The 17,133-nt window shown below is 31.8% G+C and overlaps 1 protein-coding gene across 1 annotated transcript in view; it reads left to right on the top strand.

Annotated features, from left to right (window-relative positions):
- Window positions 1-17,133, top strand: part of TNKS (tankyrase) — a 176,742-nt gene that overhangs the window by 119,789 nt on the left and 39,820 nt on the right. The window contains exons 7-12 of the mRNA XM_039846461.1: window positions 899-965; window positions 1,271-1,457; window positions 6,213-6,334; window positions 7,749-7,840; window positions 7,931-8,009; window positions 16,444-16,615. Of these exons, the coding sequence (XP_039702395.1) occupies window positions 899-965; window positions 1,271-1,457; window positions 6,213-6,334; window positions 7,749-7,840; window positions 7,931-8,009; window positions 16,444-16,615 (719 nt within the window). The remainder of the gene's footprint in view (window positions 1-898; window positions 966-1,270; window positions 1,458-6,212; window positions 6,335-7,748; window positions 7,841-7,930; window positions 8,010-16,443; window positions 16,616-17,133) is intronic.

The raw sequence follows: 17,133 nt of genomic DNA, 5'->3' as shown, positions 1-17,133 counted from the left end.
ATCTAGTCTCCAGGCACATATGAATCAGGTCTGCTGTCCTATTGTGATGGGCTAACATTTCTCATTATCTCACATTAAGATCTAAAAGATAATTGACCTCACTGCCCAGGTAAAGGAGATTCATATTACACTCTTCTAGATGGAAGCATAAGAAAAGCCGTGGAGGAGGGTTTCTTTCACTTTGCCCCTTTCCATGTCAGGAAACATAAAAATGAAAAATGAGCTCAGTACTTGAGACAGTTATCAGAAGGAGAATCCATCCATTTCAAATCTGCTCTTTTCCGTGCTCTGTTTCTCTCTCGCCTCTGCCAGGTTTTATGCCATATGTGAACAGTGTCCCAATAGTATAGGGGTACAAATAAATGCCTGATGCTCTTGTACATATCTGTTTCCTTGTGCATGTCTGAAAGCAGATGGGTGTACAATAGGTGAGTCATCAAGAGAAGTACACTACAATAAAAGGAGATCTTTGACTCATGTAACGTGATACTTTGAAATACAAGTTATAATAGTTTGAATATTTAATTCTTATGCTAGAAATTACCTTGAAAGTGAAACAAAATGGTAGGAATATTTCAGTTCTCTTATCAATTAACATTTTTCTGTAAATACTTGATATAGAAAGCATGCAGTTGTCAATTAGCACATGTCCTTTTGCCTAAATGCTTTTCTAATTGGTGTTTTTATCATTATATTTAAGGATAATACACACAAAATAGAAGGTAAATACAAAAGATTAAACATTAGCTATGCTATGTAGTCTCTTAATAAGTATTATTTAAAATTTTTAATATAATTGTATTGGGATTTATTATATTTTTGTTTCTTAGCACTTCTTGGATAAATGACTATAAATTGTTCGAAATTTCAGTATTTTAATTTGCCTGTTTTTATTTAGTGGACTTGTACCTCTTCATAATGCATGTTCATATGGACATTATGAAGTCACAGAACTGCTACTTAAGGTAAGAGAAGTTAAAAATATTAAATATCATTTGCTTTTTTTTTTTAACTTGTCATGAGTTTTCATGTGTTTTTTGGCAAATAAGATTTTTAAAAGAATAAAAGTTTTTAAAAGTATTATCGCTGCCTTAAAATTTTTTAAACATTCAACTTATTTTAAACTTTTTAAAAACTGAAATTAATATAATTAAAATACTATCAACATTTCAAAAAGTTATAACTGAAATTTACAGTGAAATAAATGTCTTCTGCGTTTTATCTAATCCAGCGAAATGATTACTGACCTAAAACTTCTTTTTCATTTCAGCATGGAGCCTGTGTTAATGCTATGGATCTCTGGCAGTTCACTCCACTCCATGAGGCTGCTTCCAAGAATCGTGTAGAAGTCTGCTCTTTGTTGCTTAGCCATGGTGCTGATCCTACATTAGTCAATTGCCATGGCAAAAGTGCTGTGGATATGGCTCCAACTCCTGAGCTCCGGGAGAGATTGACTTGTATGTATTTTTATCCTGAAATCAATATTGTTTGTTGCAAAATGGAATATCTCATTTTTGTTTAGTTATTAAGGCTGGTGTTTTGTCTAACTTGGATAATATCCTTCCATTATTACACATATACTGGTTTATAATCCTCATATTTGATCATATACTTTTCTTAATGATTCCACAAGAATCTTATATACTGTTTTGTGTTTATTCAAGCCTAATTCTCATTCACGAGTTAAGATGCCCCACCCTTTTATTCAAGGCTAATGAGAATGAGTCAATCAATAACCATTTATTAACTGCCTACTATGTGCCATGTACTAGAAATAAAGCATTGTACAAACCAGAAAAAAAACTCTGAGCTCAAAGAGCTTATATTTCTATGTTAGTGGTTATAATAGATATCTAACATTATTTAGCGTTCATTATTTCCCAAGCCCTGTAAGGTTACACAATCATGTTTTCTTTCTTTTGTGTGTTATAGCCCAAGTGAAATCACTTGCCTAAATTTACACAATATAATTTTTGTGATTGGGTGGAAGTAATCTCAGATACTGATACATATTATCTGTATATGTATATGCATCTATTTTTAAATAAACTTTTTGTTTTAGAATAGTTTTAGATTTATAGAAAAGTTATAAAAATAGTACAAGGAATTCTCATATACCCCATTGTCAATTTCCCCTATTATTAACATCTTGTATTAGTATGGTACATTTGCCACAGTAAACCGATATTGACACATTATTAACTATAGGCCATACTCTATTCAGATTTCCTTTATTTTTACTTAAAGTCCTTTTTCTTTTCCAGGATCTCATTCTGGATACCACAATTACATTTACTTGTCATATCAAATATTGAGATATATTTAACTGTATATGTGGGCATTTCAGGTTTAAATTAAACCAGGTAGTATTTACCTTATTTTCAACTGGTCCTATGGTTATTATTCTCTCTTACATCTGGGATTCTAAGAATCAGGTAACTGGATTTAAGCACCTGAGAAAATCTTTAAATGAAAACTTAAAAAAAGAAGGCATAGTCAAAATGATGCTAACATCTTTTAAGTTTAAACAGATTTTAAATTAGTTCATGTTAAAACAGGAAGAGTTCCTTGCAGTTTTGATCTTGTTTAAGTGGAGATTTAAACTTTTTTTGGTATTGGATCGGATGACTTCCACTAGATTACAGGCCAGCATAAACCAGATTATAACTGGGCAGATGTCTCTTAGCAATGAATCCTTATAGAAGTGCATTTATTCTCTCTCCCACTCAGATGACTCTCGCCATATGTTTTCTTGCATTATATAGTTCATTTTTTTACATGTATGCTCTATCTTCCCAGTGAAATTTAAATTCTTAGAAAGACCTTTGATTTTGTTATTCTGTGTTCTTAGCACCTATGCAATGCTTTATTATAAAATGTGTGGATGGTATTTGTGTTTGGGTCTATGTCCTACCCCCAGCCTAGCACAGTGCATTGTGCTTGTGCTCAGCAAGTTTATTGAATTAAATTTAACTTAACTCAAAACTTATTTTTTTATCTTTTTCTCATTTCCTTCTTTTAGTTTATACCCCCAGGCTCAGCTTTATCCCCATGTCTTCATTTAACATTTTTCTCCTTTCCTTCATTTTGTAAATTATGAGTATTATGATTTTACATTGTATTTCACTAGTCTGATTCCAATATAAATGTTAAGATTTAACCTAAATTTGTAGTTTGTAAAGGAAGAAATTCCCTGATTCGAGTACTTTACAGACGTCTCAGTGTCTCCTTTATTAAGATTCTACCAGTAAATTATTTAAAGAAAAGGATTTAACAAAGTTGGAACTTCTCTAACTGCAGTTTTCATCATGTTCACTGTTTTATACTAAGCATTCACAATTACAGAATTCTCTTTAAGAACATTGTATAGGAAACAAAAACAATATTTTAATCTAACCCATGGTTACAGCATTTTCATCACATGCATTTTTTCCTGCTCCTCCTTGTATATTTTTTTTATTTGATGTTTTCATGAAGCCAGATGAACAAGGTAGTTGGGGTTCTATACATATGGAAACGGAAAATACTGACAGTAGCTTTCATTCTTGTTTTAGAATTCTTTTAGAAAGAGAAACTTTTAAGGCATTTTATAAATACTAAGTTTTCAGGGTAAGTTCAAGTAATTTGCAGTTTTACCACCCTCCCTTTAACTATTTAGCTTTCTTAAAGTTTTACAAACAGGCTTTTATATAACCTTCACATTGAGAAGGACAATTACGTAGTTGATAAATTTTTCATTCTCTGGGTTATTTTTTTATTCTTGATTATTTGTCAGTAAAATGTTTTAAATATCAAAGTCAATTTGGGCAGAAATCTGCTGCTTTCTAAAGAGCAAAGATAAGGGATATTTTACTTCTTGTTACTTGAGAAAATATTGTACTGTTTAATTGTATTATTGCATCATAATTCCTTTCTACTGCAGTCTTACTGTTTATGCTTTTCATAAATTTGCCTTTTTAGTTTTTTTCTGAACTACTTTTCTTGAACTTTAAGGAGTAACTGAAAATGTAGAATTGCTTTTATCATTTTGATGTTCATAGAACATTTGTCATTAGAAAAAAAGCCAGTATAATTTGAGTTCAGTTTAAATTTCTGAATTCAAAAGATTGATGGATGAACTCAGCAAAACCATACTTTCTGCTTGACATCAGTTCTCAATACATCACTGTCCTTTGCCATTGTTAGGATCCTGGTCCTTTCATATGATAGTTTATAATTCTCTCACTTTATTTTTCTCTAATTTTGTCATTAAATGAAAATCTGTAATTTTGTTATTTTGAAAATACTGGTTCACTTTCATTTTATTTGACGTCACTTTTGGGTTTCTGAAGTTTCAAAGTCCTAATACTTTGAAGAATTTAGCAGTGGTAATGTATTACTAAACACCATGACTTATTTTATAAATATGCAGCATATGTGCAACAAATACCTGTTGAGCGTTTCAAGCACTGTACTAGGTGATAGGACTACCGTAGCAAATAAGACAGTGTAATATGTCCTGTGATATAAGGCCAAGTGCAAGTGCAATGGACTTTATAAGATGGAATCCTAACCCAATAATGAGTAATGTCTGGAAGGTTTATGCAGGGCGTTTAAACTGAGACCTTAAATGATGAGTAAGTAGTTAATAAGGAGTGTGTGTCTGTCTGTCTGTCTCTCTCATACATATAATATCTTCTTTGTCCATTGATCTGTCATTGTACACCTAGGTTGCTTCTATATCTTGGCTACTACTGTAAATAATGCAGCAATGAACATAGGAGTGCATATATTTTTTTGAATTAGTGTTTCGTTTTCTTTGGTTAAATACCCAGGAGTGAGATTGCTAGGCTGTGTGGTAGTTCTATTTTGAATTTTTTTGAGGAACTTCCGTACTATTTTCTATAGTGGCTGCACCAATTTCCAGTCACCAACAGTGTACAAGGGTTCCCTTTTCTCCACATCCTTGTCAACACTTGTTATTTCTTGATTTTTTTTATAATAGTCATCCTAACAGGTGTGACATGATATCACATTGTGGTTTGATTTGCATTTCCCTGATGATTAGTGATGTTGAACATCTTTTTATATGTCTTTTGGCCATCTGTATGTCTTCTTTGGAGAAATGTCTGTTCAGACCCTCTACCCATTTTTTAAGCGGATTCTTTGTTTTTTGGATGTTCAGTTGTATGAGTTTTTTATATTTTGGGGGTATTAACGCCTCATTGAATATATCATTTGCAGATATCTTCTTCCTTTGAGTAGGTTGTCTCTTTCTCTCTTTTTTTTTTTTTTTTGAGGGAAAAGAAGGAAGTAAGATGGGGCCCTCAAAGGAGAAGAGAAAAAAGAAAAGAGAAAAAATTCAGTACCAGGCAGATGCAAAGGCTTGAATGTGAGAGAGTCTGGAATTGTTACGTAATATATTAGGTCATACATCATTTGCTTCTGTTTTGAACAATTTTCAACTTTTTATGAATATGTTGTCATTTCAAAATACAAACCAAACTTATAAAATAGGAAATAAGACTATATTTTTGTAATAAATAACAGTATCGGATTCTTATTTATGCAGTCAATTTAGAAATGCCTTTTTAAAAATCTCTTACTTGCTTATATAAATAATACATAAAATATCGTCCTTTGAAAAAATTTTAAATTCTGGCAATTCCCCCACAATGCAATTCTTTCCACATCTGTGCCAAGACATAATCACTATTAATATTTTAGTGGATGTTTCTCTAAATATTTTCTTATATCATTACTTACATTTAGTTGTGGTAGCAATAGTAGTAGTAATTGGATCAACATATCCTTTCTCTTGTGCTACTTGAATTTTCATTTAATAATATGTATATCACATCAGTATATATAGATCTGTCTTTTTTCCTGAAAAGCTGTAAAATATTCCAGTGTATAAGTATATCCAAATTATTTAACTGGTTTCCATTTGGTGGACAATTAGATTGCTTGTTTTAAAACTTTTCTGGAGTATCTGTGTGTGTGTATCTTTTTGAACTCTTAAGAGTATAAAGCAGTCTTACTTCAGAGCATATAGATTTCAAAATTTTTCATTAATCTACACCTTCAACTCCTGCACCTTTATCATATCGCAGTGTTCTTGCTGTTGCTAAAAGAGGAAGATGTAAAGTTAATAATTTTTCTACTTTATAATTATGCTAATGATTTTTAAAGATTTTAAATCTTTTTTATGTCAACTATTATGTCATTAACAGATGAATTTAAAGGTCATTCTTTACTACAAGCAGCCAGAGAAGCAGACCTAGCCAAAGTTAAAAAAACACTTGCCTTGGAAATCATTAATTTCAAACAGCCACAGTCTCATGAAACTGCACTGGTAAGATTTTGTTAATCCAGCCCATGGGTCCATAGTAGTAGTGTGAGCACAAAATGTGATTTTCAGTTTAGAAACCTTAAAGTAACTTTAGTATCTGAAGTGCCAGGAATTTGGATTTTAATGTTGGTTGTATTGATTTCTGCATTTGGTTCAGGAGGTGATTGCTTTTAATGAGTGAGAAAATTCTAATGCTTAACCTCGATTTGGGAATTATTTTTACATTTTTTACCCAACCATATTGTAACAGATGTACCTTTGTGGCCAATGCTTTCATAAAGTATAAAATATGATTTTATCTGTAGAATCTTTTTTTTCTTGTGGTTGCTAGATAAACACCATATTTGTTTTTCTATAGAAGATTAAAATATTGTCAAAGATACTTGCATTATCTTTTTGAGCAAATATATTCAGAATTATTACAATTCATTATATAAAAAGTGGTAAGATTATGAATTCTTTTGTTTCAGACTGTACAAATTGTCTTTTAAAAACTATTCATGTTTTTCTTTCTAATGTACTTTCAGAAAAATTAGTTTATTTTCTCTCATTGACCACATTTTCAGGTATAGGTCTGGTTAGATTACTCCTGAATTCAGAATTTAAACATTTGTGATGCCTCTATCACAAACCTCTCCATGTACTTTAGTTAACATTCTCACATATACATCTGGCACAAAAAAAGTCAAACTGTAGTCAGTATGTGCCGAAAACAACATTGAAAGAGTTACCAAACTGAAACGGGCCAACTGTATATACACTTGAATATATGGCTCTCAAACTGGGGTTCAGATACATTCAAGCTACACAGCATTATGCCAGGAGAGACTCAAAGCCACAGAATAAACCCGACTTGCATTTTTGGAGCATTCATTTTATTCATTAGAAAATAGCTTTTTACTTTTTAAATTTTAATACATTAATATAAAATGAAATTCAATATAAAAATTGTATAAATATAGGATAAGACATAAAATTTCTGAATCCTTCTCCCTCTAAGCTCCTTGAGATCTAGTACCTTCTTGCCTGTCCCTGGGCTTATAGGCTTATTCTTTTGTAGTGCTAGGAGTACCTCGTGGAAGAGTTTAAGAAATATTGATTTATGTGGCTGACAACCTAATGAAGGGTCAAGTAATTTAGTTATAGATTTTCGTAGCTTTGGAGAGGCAATATTCTAATACCTTAAAATAAATATATAGTAGATGTCTATTAACTAAGAGCATATGTCATCTTGTTTTAAAGGCTTATGTTTTTGTACTTCTAATATATTTAGGAGAAATTTTGATTATCTTCGTAATGTAAAATATATAAGCATATTTTGAGATTACAATATTCTAAATAGTTAAAATATGCTATTTAATTCAGAAATCTACTTTTAAGTAGAAGTTTATTTTATTAACTTTTATTTACTTTATAGCACTGTGCTGTGGCCTCTCTGCATCCCAAACGAAAACAAGTGACAGAATTGTTACTTAGAAAAGGAGCAAATGTAAATGAAAAAAATAAAGAGTAAGTATAATTGCAGAAGGAGTTGTTTAATTCTTAAAAAAGGAATGTCATAAAAGTTAGGAAATTACCTTTTCCTTTTCTCCTTTCCAGTTTCATGACTCCTCTGCATGTTGCAGCAGAAAGAGCTCACAACGATGTCATGGAAGTTCTGCATAAGCATGGAGCAAAGGTAAGGCACACACCTGAAATACAGTGCCAGACTTGGTGTCAAGTAGCTGGCTGATCTTAAGACTATTAATTTCTTCAGGAAAATTAGAGAGAAAAGTAATTTTATAAAAGACTGTTAGCATGTATTTGAATTCATCGGTTCTCCTTTAAAGCTGATTTAAATCTTGTTGCTAATTAAAATAATTACCTGTGTTTTATTGTACTTTACTGGCATTCTTCTTTAAAGCAATAAAATATCGCTACAGTCTTATCACTGGAAGTACATTTTAACTTTGTATTGTTTTATGTTAATACTGGAATTAATATATTTTGACAGTCAACATCACATGTATTTCAATAGTCATTTTTATCAGAAAATAGTTTGTATAAGTGATAATCAAAATATCACTACTTATTTTCAAGAATATCTGTATTCCTTCAAACGTAATGATAATAATTTTCTCATCTTCAACACTAAAGAATTTAATTTGTGAAAATAGTAATCTTTATTTAAGAATAAAGAAATTAATATCTGTTAATAGTTCATATACAGATTGATGCTGGCAGCCTCATTAGATTCATGTGTCAGCCTGTCTGAGTCACGTCTGAGCCCAAGATATTTCCTAAGGAAGAATGAGAGTTTGAGTATGGAAGGACTGACAGTGACAAACTCACTCATCTGTTCACGTTCAGCATATTGAAACATACTGCATTTTACATATGTCCAAATGAGTAGATGTCTGGACATTATCCTAAATGGTAGAACCTTTGTAAATACCACTGTTGATAATCAGAAGGAATGACCATGACAGTCTTACAGCATAAAGAGGTTGTCTGGCTATTTCATGAATTAGTATTTTCAAGAATTGTCATACTTAGCTGTTGTGTGCGTCCATGTGCTTTTTTTGTTTTTGTTTTTGTCTTTTTTAATGAAAATAAGAGAGTTGAAAATTTGCTGATAGTTCTTTGGTAACAAATGACTATTACTTGTGTGTAGGAACTTCTTTTTAAAAAGAAACTTAATCAGATCCTTAAAGGTAAAAGTTACATATTTTAGAGTGAATGAGAAAGTGAGTTTTAAAAAAAAAACTTAAAAATGAAGAGGACATTTTAAAAATAGATTTTAGAAAATGTCCAGTTTTTTTGTATTTTATTGCCAAAAGAAAATGATGTAAATATATCACTCAGTAAATATATCTACATAATTTAAAAACTTGAAAACAGAATTTCAACCTATTTTAAAAGTCTTAATTTGTGTTTAGGTGGTTTTTTAATTTATTAAAAATGTTTTAATGCAGCACCTCCTAATGAGTTTGTAAGAACATCAAGAAAGATGCAATTTTACCAGCAGAATTTCAGTTAAAACCTTAGCATAATTAGTAAGTTACATTAAAAATAAGCAGTGTGATTTAATAAGCATTACTAACAATGCGTCTTTTCCAGTGGCTCTACATTACAATTCTTTATAAGATTTTTCATTTTTTTTAAATTGAGCCAAAAGATATTTTGTACCATTAGTAATTAAAATACTTTTAAATTTTTGATTGTTTCATCTCTTTCCCATCCTTTATAATATCTCCTTTTGTACAAGTTATATAATACCATATAATACAGTAATGTAGCATTACTTGGTTATAATTTACAAATGAGCACATATGTATATTGAGAATATTTTTAAAACATTTTTTATTCATGAGGTGCTTGATCCAAAAATTTGGATAGCCTTACTTTAAGAAGACAATTGGTGTTTTTAATTAAAAGATTAGTATGAGCTAGAATGAAAGAGAACAGAGTTTTATAGATTTATTACCTATTTTGAGGGTACCAAACTGCATTATTATATAAATAATATATTGTTGCTTTTCAAGCATAAAATACTAAACTAAGTGGGCTTTCTGCTACACTTAAGTTTTATGTCTTTCAATATTAATATTTAACTCGTTAGACAAATTCTATACTCTACATTAAAAGATTGAAAACCTATTAAATAAAATACTAATTACTCTGTCATAGTCTCTCATGTTTGTTTAGTATACAGAATAGTATGTTGAAAACAATATTCTTTATCACCAGGATTTACTAATTTGTTCTTGCAAGCTGTTCATTTACCAAACGTTTCAAGTACAAGGCATTATATTTATTTCTATGGAGTATATATGAAGTTTCAGTTTGATCAAGATTCTTCTCTTAAAGGAACTTAAAATCTAATAATAGTCTTGTCTAACACAGTCTATTTGAATATCTGTTACACAGATTAGAAAGTGGTAACATAAAAGAAGTACAGATAGACCGCTGTTCACAGGAGAGAATAATTACTTTCATTGGTACTGGCAGGCTCGGGGAGAGAATGGAGAAATTTCGTGGAGAAAGTAAAATTTCAGCTATGAATGTCCAGGAATTAGGTATATAGAAATAGACAAACTCCAAAGAATATATTTTAAACAATTGCCTCAATCAGGAAAGCAAAGGAATTTATTTGTTAGTCAAAAGTTATGATTAGTCTAGTAGGTACAGAAAAGGGGAATAATGAAAATCTGAAAAGTTATGTTGGAGCAAGATCTTGGTAGTCTCAATTAGAGAGTTTTGATTTTGTTCTCATAATACTTGAAGAGCCATTGGAAATTTTTGAATAGGTAGGTGGCATCCTGCTTCAGGAAGATAACTACTTCCTAAGAAACTACTTTCTTTCAAGAAACCAACTACAGAAATGTGGACTCAAGGTTTATGTATAATAGCTGGTGTAATCATTTAGCAGTATTCAAAAAAATAGCTTTTTAAGGTTTTTGTAAAGAGGGAATGATACCGAGATAATGTTTCTTTCCCTACAGCTAAAAAGGCTGTAATATGCCTGCTGCCTGTTCCCTAGGGTATAGTTTCTGTCCACCAGAACATAGACCTGGTTCAGGTCGCTATCTTTTGTTCCTCTATTGTATATTTATTAATGCCTGTTAATTTTTTTTTCATTGTTCACTTTCACTTTTAAGGTGTTCTGATTTGGGGAAAGAAAAACACATTGTCACTCCAGCTAAAGGAATACAGAGACTAGTATCAACTCTCAGGTTACTTAAAATCAGGTTTTGAGATTGAGACATACATATAATATGTTCACAGTTTAAGTAAAATTATAATGTGAGTTAACAATAAATGCTTAATTACAGAAATGTCACAGAACAGTCCATGATTAATTACCAAATGAGTGAGATAGACAATAATAGTTTTAAATTTAGGAGGCAAATGAACTCAGCCTCAAGGTTAGCTTTTTGAGATTAGAATATTGAAAGATTCCCCTAAGCCATTTCCTTAGAGGCTCTTTGCTGGTTTCCAGAACTGTTTTGGCATGTTTGAGTCATAATTTTATGTCCTCTATATTTTAAGCCAAATGCCATTGTGAATTTTATCATTTATCCAATTATCATCTTTAGGGAAATCGTTGTTACTGCTCAATAGAAATAAAGATACATACCTCATGTTGCTATCTCTTGAATCAAGGGAAAAAAGGGGAGCATGTTTTGTCTTTAAAAATGCCAGACATGTTACTCTTCTGACACCTTCTGAATATATATCTCAAGCCATTCCTAACCATTTAATTACCGCAGTTGAGACATAACACATTAAATGTAGCATTTGTCTTATTTGAGGCAGTTTCTATACTTTAGTTAAAATAGCCTCCTTAGTGCTGAATGGTAAGCATCTTTATGGACATCCTCTGTCATATCCTTGTGGTGGACTGGGTCTGAAACAGTTGATTTAACATTCCCAAATGTCTTCAGTAGGTATGTATGTTGGTAGTTCCAAATAATTTATATTAAGAATTAAAGTTGTATCTCTTTTAAATATGAAGAATAATTGATGATATATGTAAAATAAATCTGTCAAATATATATTTTAGGTTGAAAACACAAAACTATGGACAGCAATTACATATGTATTTAATTTGAAAGTTTCTAGAAGAATCCTTGTGAGTAGCAGTCTCATTTATTTGCTAGCTCAGCTCGATGACCATTGAGGCACTTAATTATATGTATAATACTAGAATGTATTTTTTTGTTTCTTTGTTTTTTTAAGAATTTGGTTCTTATCTGTAAAGAAACTTTTAAATGTTATTAAGCCTAAATTTTTTGTGTGAGTGAAGAATTCTCAATGTGTGAGTCATACTTGTCAAAGTCAAGAATACAGAAACACAGTGTTGCCTCAGAGATCTTCTGGGTCATGGGCTCTATTCTGTACTTTAGTTGGCCCTTTTTTTCAGTGCTTCCAGTAATGACATTGTGGATGACATCTGCAGGTCACTTAATCTCCTTTTCTGCTTCTCCAATTCAGTGGATTACTGTCATTTGCTATTTACCGAATTTATAGGATGGTAGAAATTAAGGTAGTAAATCCAAACTTATGAGAATCTCCTTTAAGCATTAGAGTTCCTTGTAATTCTCTGTGATCACAATGAAATGAAATTACACTAGCTCCAAAATATCACCTTTCTTCACATGAAACTGAATTAGAACAGTAATGCAAATCCTTCCAGATTACTCATTTAAAAAATCAGGAGGTAGGAATTGATCTGTAATCATGTAAAATAGTTACTGCTCTCTCTCAAATCAAATTTATTACTTACTTTGGAAGGCATGCACATTTTGCACTTCTTGAACCACCTCAAAATATATGGAGGAAAAAATTAGGTTGACTCCTTCTTAGAGAGCTCTGGTTATAGCCCATGGCTGATTATATCTCCTGACCGATTGATAAAAGAATAAACAAAGGTAGAACATTAAGGGTATTGATAAAGTTAAGTATAAGAGGCAGTTAGGAACCTTAAATTTTTTTTAAAATTTTGAACCAATTAGAAGATCTGTAATGACTCAAGCAAACAGTCGATTTTCTATCCAGTAATCATTTTTCCCTTTCATCCATGCTTCAGAAAAGGAGTGCTTATCTCAAAAATCCAGATAGCAAATATTTTAGGTTTTATGGATCAAGAAACAAAGTCAAAGATTCTTTGTAGGTACTTATATAACTATTTAAAATGTAATCATTAAAAAATGTGAACACCATTCTTAGCTTTCAGGTAGTACAAAAGTCAGCTGGTTGGAACTGACTTATGGATCATAGCTTGCCAACTCCTATAGAACTCTGTTTTGTACAGGTATGTGAGCTTCAGGGAAGGCTGGGTCTGAAGCAATTCTGGTAATCTCATTCTCCTTACTCGTGACTGGTACAGGTATGGATGGGTTCAGGAAACATTTCCGATCCCAGCCATAAGGAGAAGTCTGCTGGGAAAGGTATCTTCTCTTTTAAAATAGATGTATAAAAATACTTCCTTTTTGGTGTTGGATGAGATTGCATGGAATTGATGCATGGAGAAGCCACACTCATCTTTTGACCACAAAGAGGGACAAGCCTTGAGTCCTAAGGAATCTGAGAAATATATGACATTCACTTCTAATGAGCGATAATTCTTCCTCACAAAAACCCTTATAGAATGTCTAATATTTACCCTGTCATCCATTTGTTGTTCTTTCTCAGTGGATTGTACAGAGTATCACCAAATTATTCTAGTTTTGTTATTCTACTTCTTTCCACAGAATGAGTGCTTCTATTATATTACTCGCTGATACCTTTCAGTGACTTCTTGTAGTGCTTCAGCTTTGTTATCTGATAAAGCGCTCTATAATCTTTCGTTGCTATGATACCATTTAGAGTTTGAGAGAACTACAGCGTTCTTTCATAATAAAAATTATATACATTTACTAAGAATTTTGTGTTATACCAATGTCTTATACTTTAAGATTTTGGCTTTCTGAAATATTAGAATATAATACTATCTATAGAAATGAGAAAAATACCATATATATTTATATGTAAATATATAATATATAAATATACATATAAATATATATGTAAATATAAGGATGGGGACATAAAGCTTCAGTATATGATCAAGATTTAGTTTCCTAGGAAATTCAGTCAGTCCTCTTCAAATGATTGCAATTTTATTTTTTAGCCAAAAAGTTCCTTTTACAAATTAATTCCAGTAACCATTTATAGATTCTTTTTTTTTTTTTTTTAATTCAGGAAACAGTTTCTGAGCCCCAGCTATGTCCTAGACATTGTTTATTTCTTGAGGAGGGTACAGAGAAAGCTAAATTTAAGATTGTCATAGTCATTGCTTCTAAATAGCTTCCAATTTACAAATAGCATCTAACACAGACCCTAATATTAGTAAGTGCTTAATAAATGTTAGTTACATCCCTTTCTTTTGAGATTTCTTTGGTGATAACTTCGTTCCAATTTTGACAGGTAAATACAAGGGAAAGAAAAGTAGAGAGAATAGCACAGTAGACAAATGAGAATGCAGAGCACACAGTGGAGTTGCATTCAGGACCACTCCTTCCAAAACAGAGAGAGAGAACAAGAAATAATAATTTAAATAATTTTAGTGAGTGGTGATTTTTGCCGAATATTTCACTCCACGAGTGCTTGAGCCAAAGTGAGTGAAAGATAGAAGAGAATCTTCTGTTTTCTATATTGTACTCAGTTCCACAATATATATTTGTAGGGAGAACCTCTTCTTACACATGTGTATTTTTAATGTTTAAAGGTACATAGTGCACTTTATCAGCTGTTAGTCCATCTGCTAAGACACCTGAGGTAAAACTGGCTAGTGTTGGATTTACTGAGAAACTTTACGGCTGTCTCTACCATTGCATTTTAAGGTGTTTACAAGGATAATCTTGACCAAAGGCAATGATTTTGGAAACTCACACCTTCATACCTTCATGAAGTGGGGCTCTGTGTAATCTAATAAAGCTGGAGCACAGCAGCCCTATCAGATTGTGATGAAAAAACATAATAGGAAGGTGCTGTAAAAGTAATTTTTATGTAATCTTAAATGATATGGTAAGGGATTTATTCAGGTTTATTTGAAGGCATTGAAGAGTCACTAAATTTGAGCTGAGGAATAACTTGGTCTGAGCTGTATTTTAAAGTAGTAATTTTCAAACCATGTTCCCACTATTTAACAAGCTGCATTGAGGATTTCTATCCCTATGACTGGAATCATTTAGTGGGTTACTTATCTAATTTCCAGAAGATTGTTAATGATTAGAATATTCTCAGTTTTACGTTTTTCTCCTGTGGTGAAGAAATAACAAAGAACTATTCATAGAAAAATTCAAGTTTAGCTTAGCAGTTTGTGTTTTCTGTCAGTACATGCTAATTGCTTTGCTTTTATGCTCTCTGTGTATAAACAGTCATTTTTCTGATGGCAAAGATGATATAATTAAATACATTGGTATTTCATGGTGAATTTTGTGAAACACCATTAACAATTAAGATGAACTCTTGCCTAAAGAAGTGTAACAGCCTTGCTGGCAGCAATAAAAGACTGGAGAAAGGGAGATCAATTGTCTTAAATCCTTTTTTTTTTTTTATCTTGCACTTGGTGAGTGTGCACAAATATTTTGAATAACCGACCAGCATATTTGAGAATTTATTATGTACCATTCACAGGAATTTTCTAGAGGACCTAGAAGACCTATATAATAGTCTATATTCTCCATAACCTTAGTTTTACTTGGTAAACAAAAACTAACCCAGTGTTAATAATTTATAAGATAGTGCTGAATTGACATAGGTGTTCAAAAAGGAATTATCAAGTCTTCAGGTAATCAAGAAAAGCTTCTTAGAAGAGGGGGGACTTGCACTGGATCTCATAATCCGAAAAGGCAGAAAGAAAGGCTTCTCTGAAAGAAGCAGTATGTACAGTGAACATGGACTTCGGTCTGACTGGAGTAGAAGGTATTTGCTGGGGCATCCTGGAAAACAAGTTAGAACCAGTTAGGTTTGATCAAATTATGAAAATGTTACCAAAGTGTATTATTGTCTTAAGAGTCTTAAAACTAGCTCAATTATTATTCAGAGTTTGAAAAATGGAACATTTCAATATTCAAATCTTTTTTTTTTTTTGGTTAAATATGTTTGTAATTAGGGCATTTTATTATAATTATTTACAAAAATTAGAAAAATATAATGAACTACTTTGTCTTTGCTTACATATTCTGTTGTCTTTATATCTTGAGAACAAATTCGGTAAAACCCATTAATTCAAAAGTGTTTAATGTACATCTTTGATGTGATAGTCAGTGGATGTCAGACAAAGTCCTGGCTCTCAGAAACCTTACATTCCAGTTTTCGAGGAGAGTGGCAGAGGGTGGAGGATGGACAGGAAGACAGTCATTCAGGGAAGGCATAGGTGTGTTGTAATTTTCAATAGGGTGGTCAGAGAAGGGTAACTTAAGAAGGTAATATTTCTTCAGAACCAGTGAGCAAAACAATAATGAATAATCTGTGGCATTTTTCAAAAAGTTTTGACAGTTTTTCTCATTAGAATTTATTTGCTTGAGAATAAAAGGAGATAAAATAGATGCTCAATTTTATGTGCCTACCCAATGATTTTTCAGATGAATGCACTGGACACTCTTGGTCAGACTGCTTTGCATAGAGCTGCCCTAGCAGGTCACCTGCAGACCTGCCGCCTCCTGCTAACTTATGGCTCTGATCCCTCCATCATCTCCTTACAAGGCTTTACAGCGGCGCAGATGGGAAATGAAGCAGTGCAGCAGATTCTGAGTGGTAAGTCGAAATACGTAACCATTGCAGTCTATTCTTTCTCTTCTGTGTCCCTGATAAACCCAGATGAACTTTGTACTTCTTGTTTTAAGTAGCTCTTTGGAATTTTTTTGTTGTTGTTTGACTATTTTTCCTGCCTTTCCTTGCTTGTAGTTTAGCCTGCGGCCCTGTCCATCCGTAGATATCATGAGAAGGAAGCAAATATCCTCTTTAATTTTTTTAGTTTTAAATTCAAAACCTGACTCATGTGTTATGATCAAAGGTTAATTAAAACTCATATAAACAGTGTAAAATTATGGTAGCTCTAAAATCTATCAAATAGAGAAAATTACCAATCATTCATATGGTAATGATCTTTAATTAATTGTTCTTCCATGTGTTATATTCTGACCTGTGTTTTTTAATTCGTGACTTCATTGCACTTTTCTGAAATTATCTTGTCTTTTCCTGGTTTAAATATAATTATGAAATTTGGCTAAGTGGTACAGTGTTAGCCACTTTACTTAGTTTATTGAGGAAGA

The sequence above is a fragment of the Pteropus medius genome, unplaced genomic scaffold (assembly GCF_902729225.1).
Source record: "Pteropus medius unplaced genomic scaffold, Ma_sr-lr_union100, whole genome shotgun sequence".
Classification (NCBI taxonomy): Eukaryota; Metazoa; Chordata; class Mammalia; order Chiroptera; family Pteropodidae; genus Pteropus; species Pteropus medius.
This window is presented reverse-complemented; position numbering and strand designations above follow the sequence as displayed.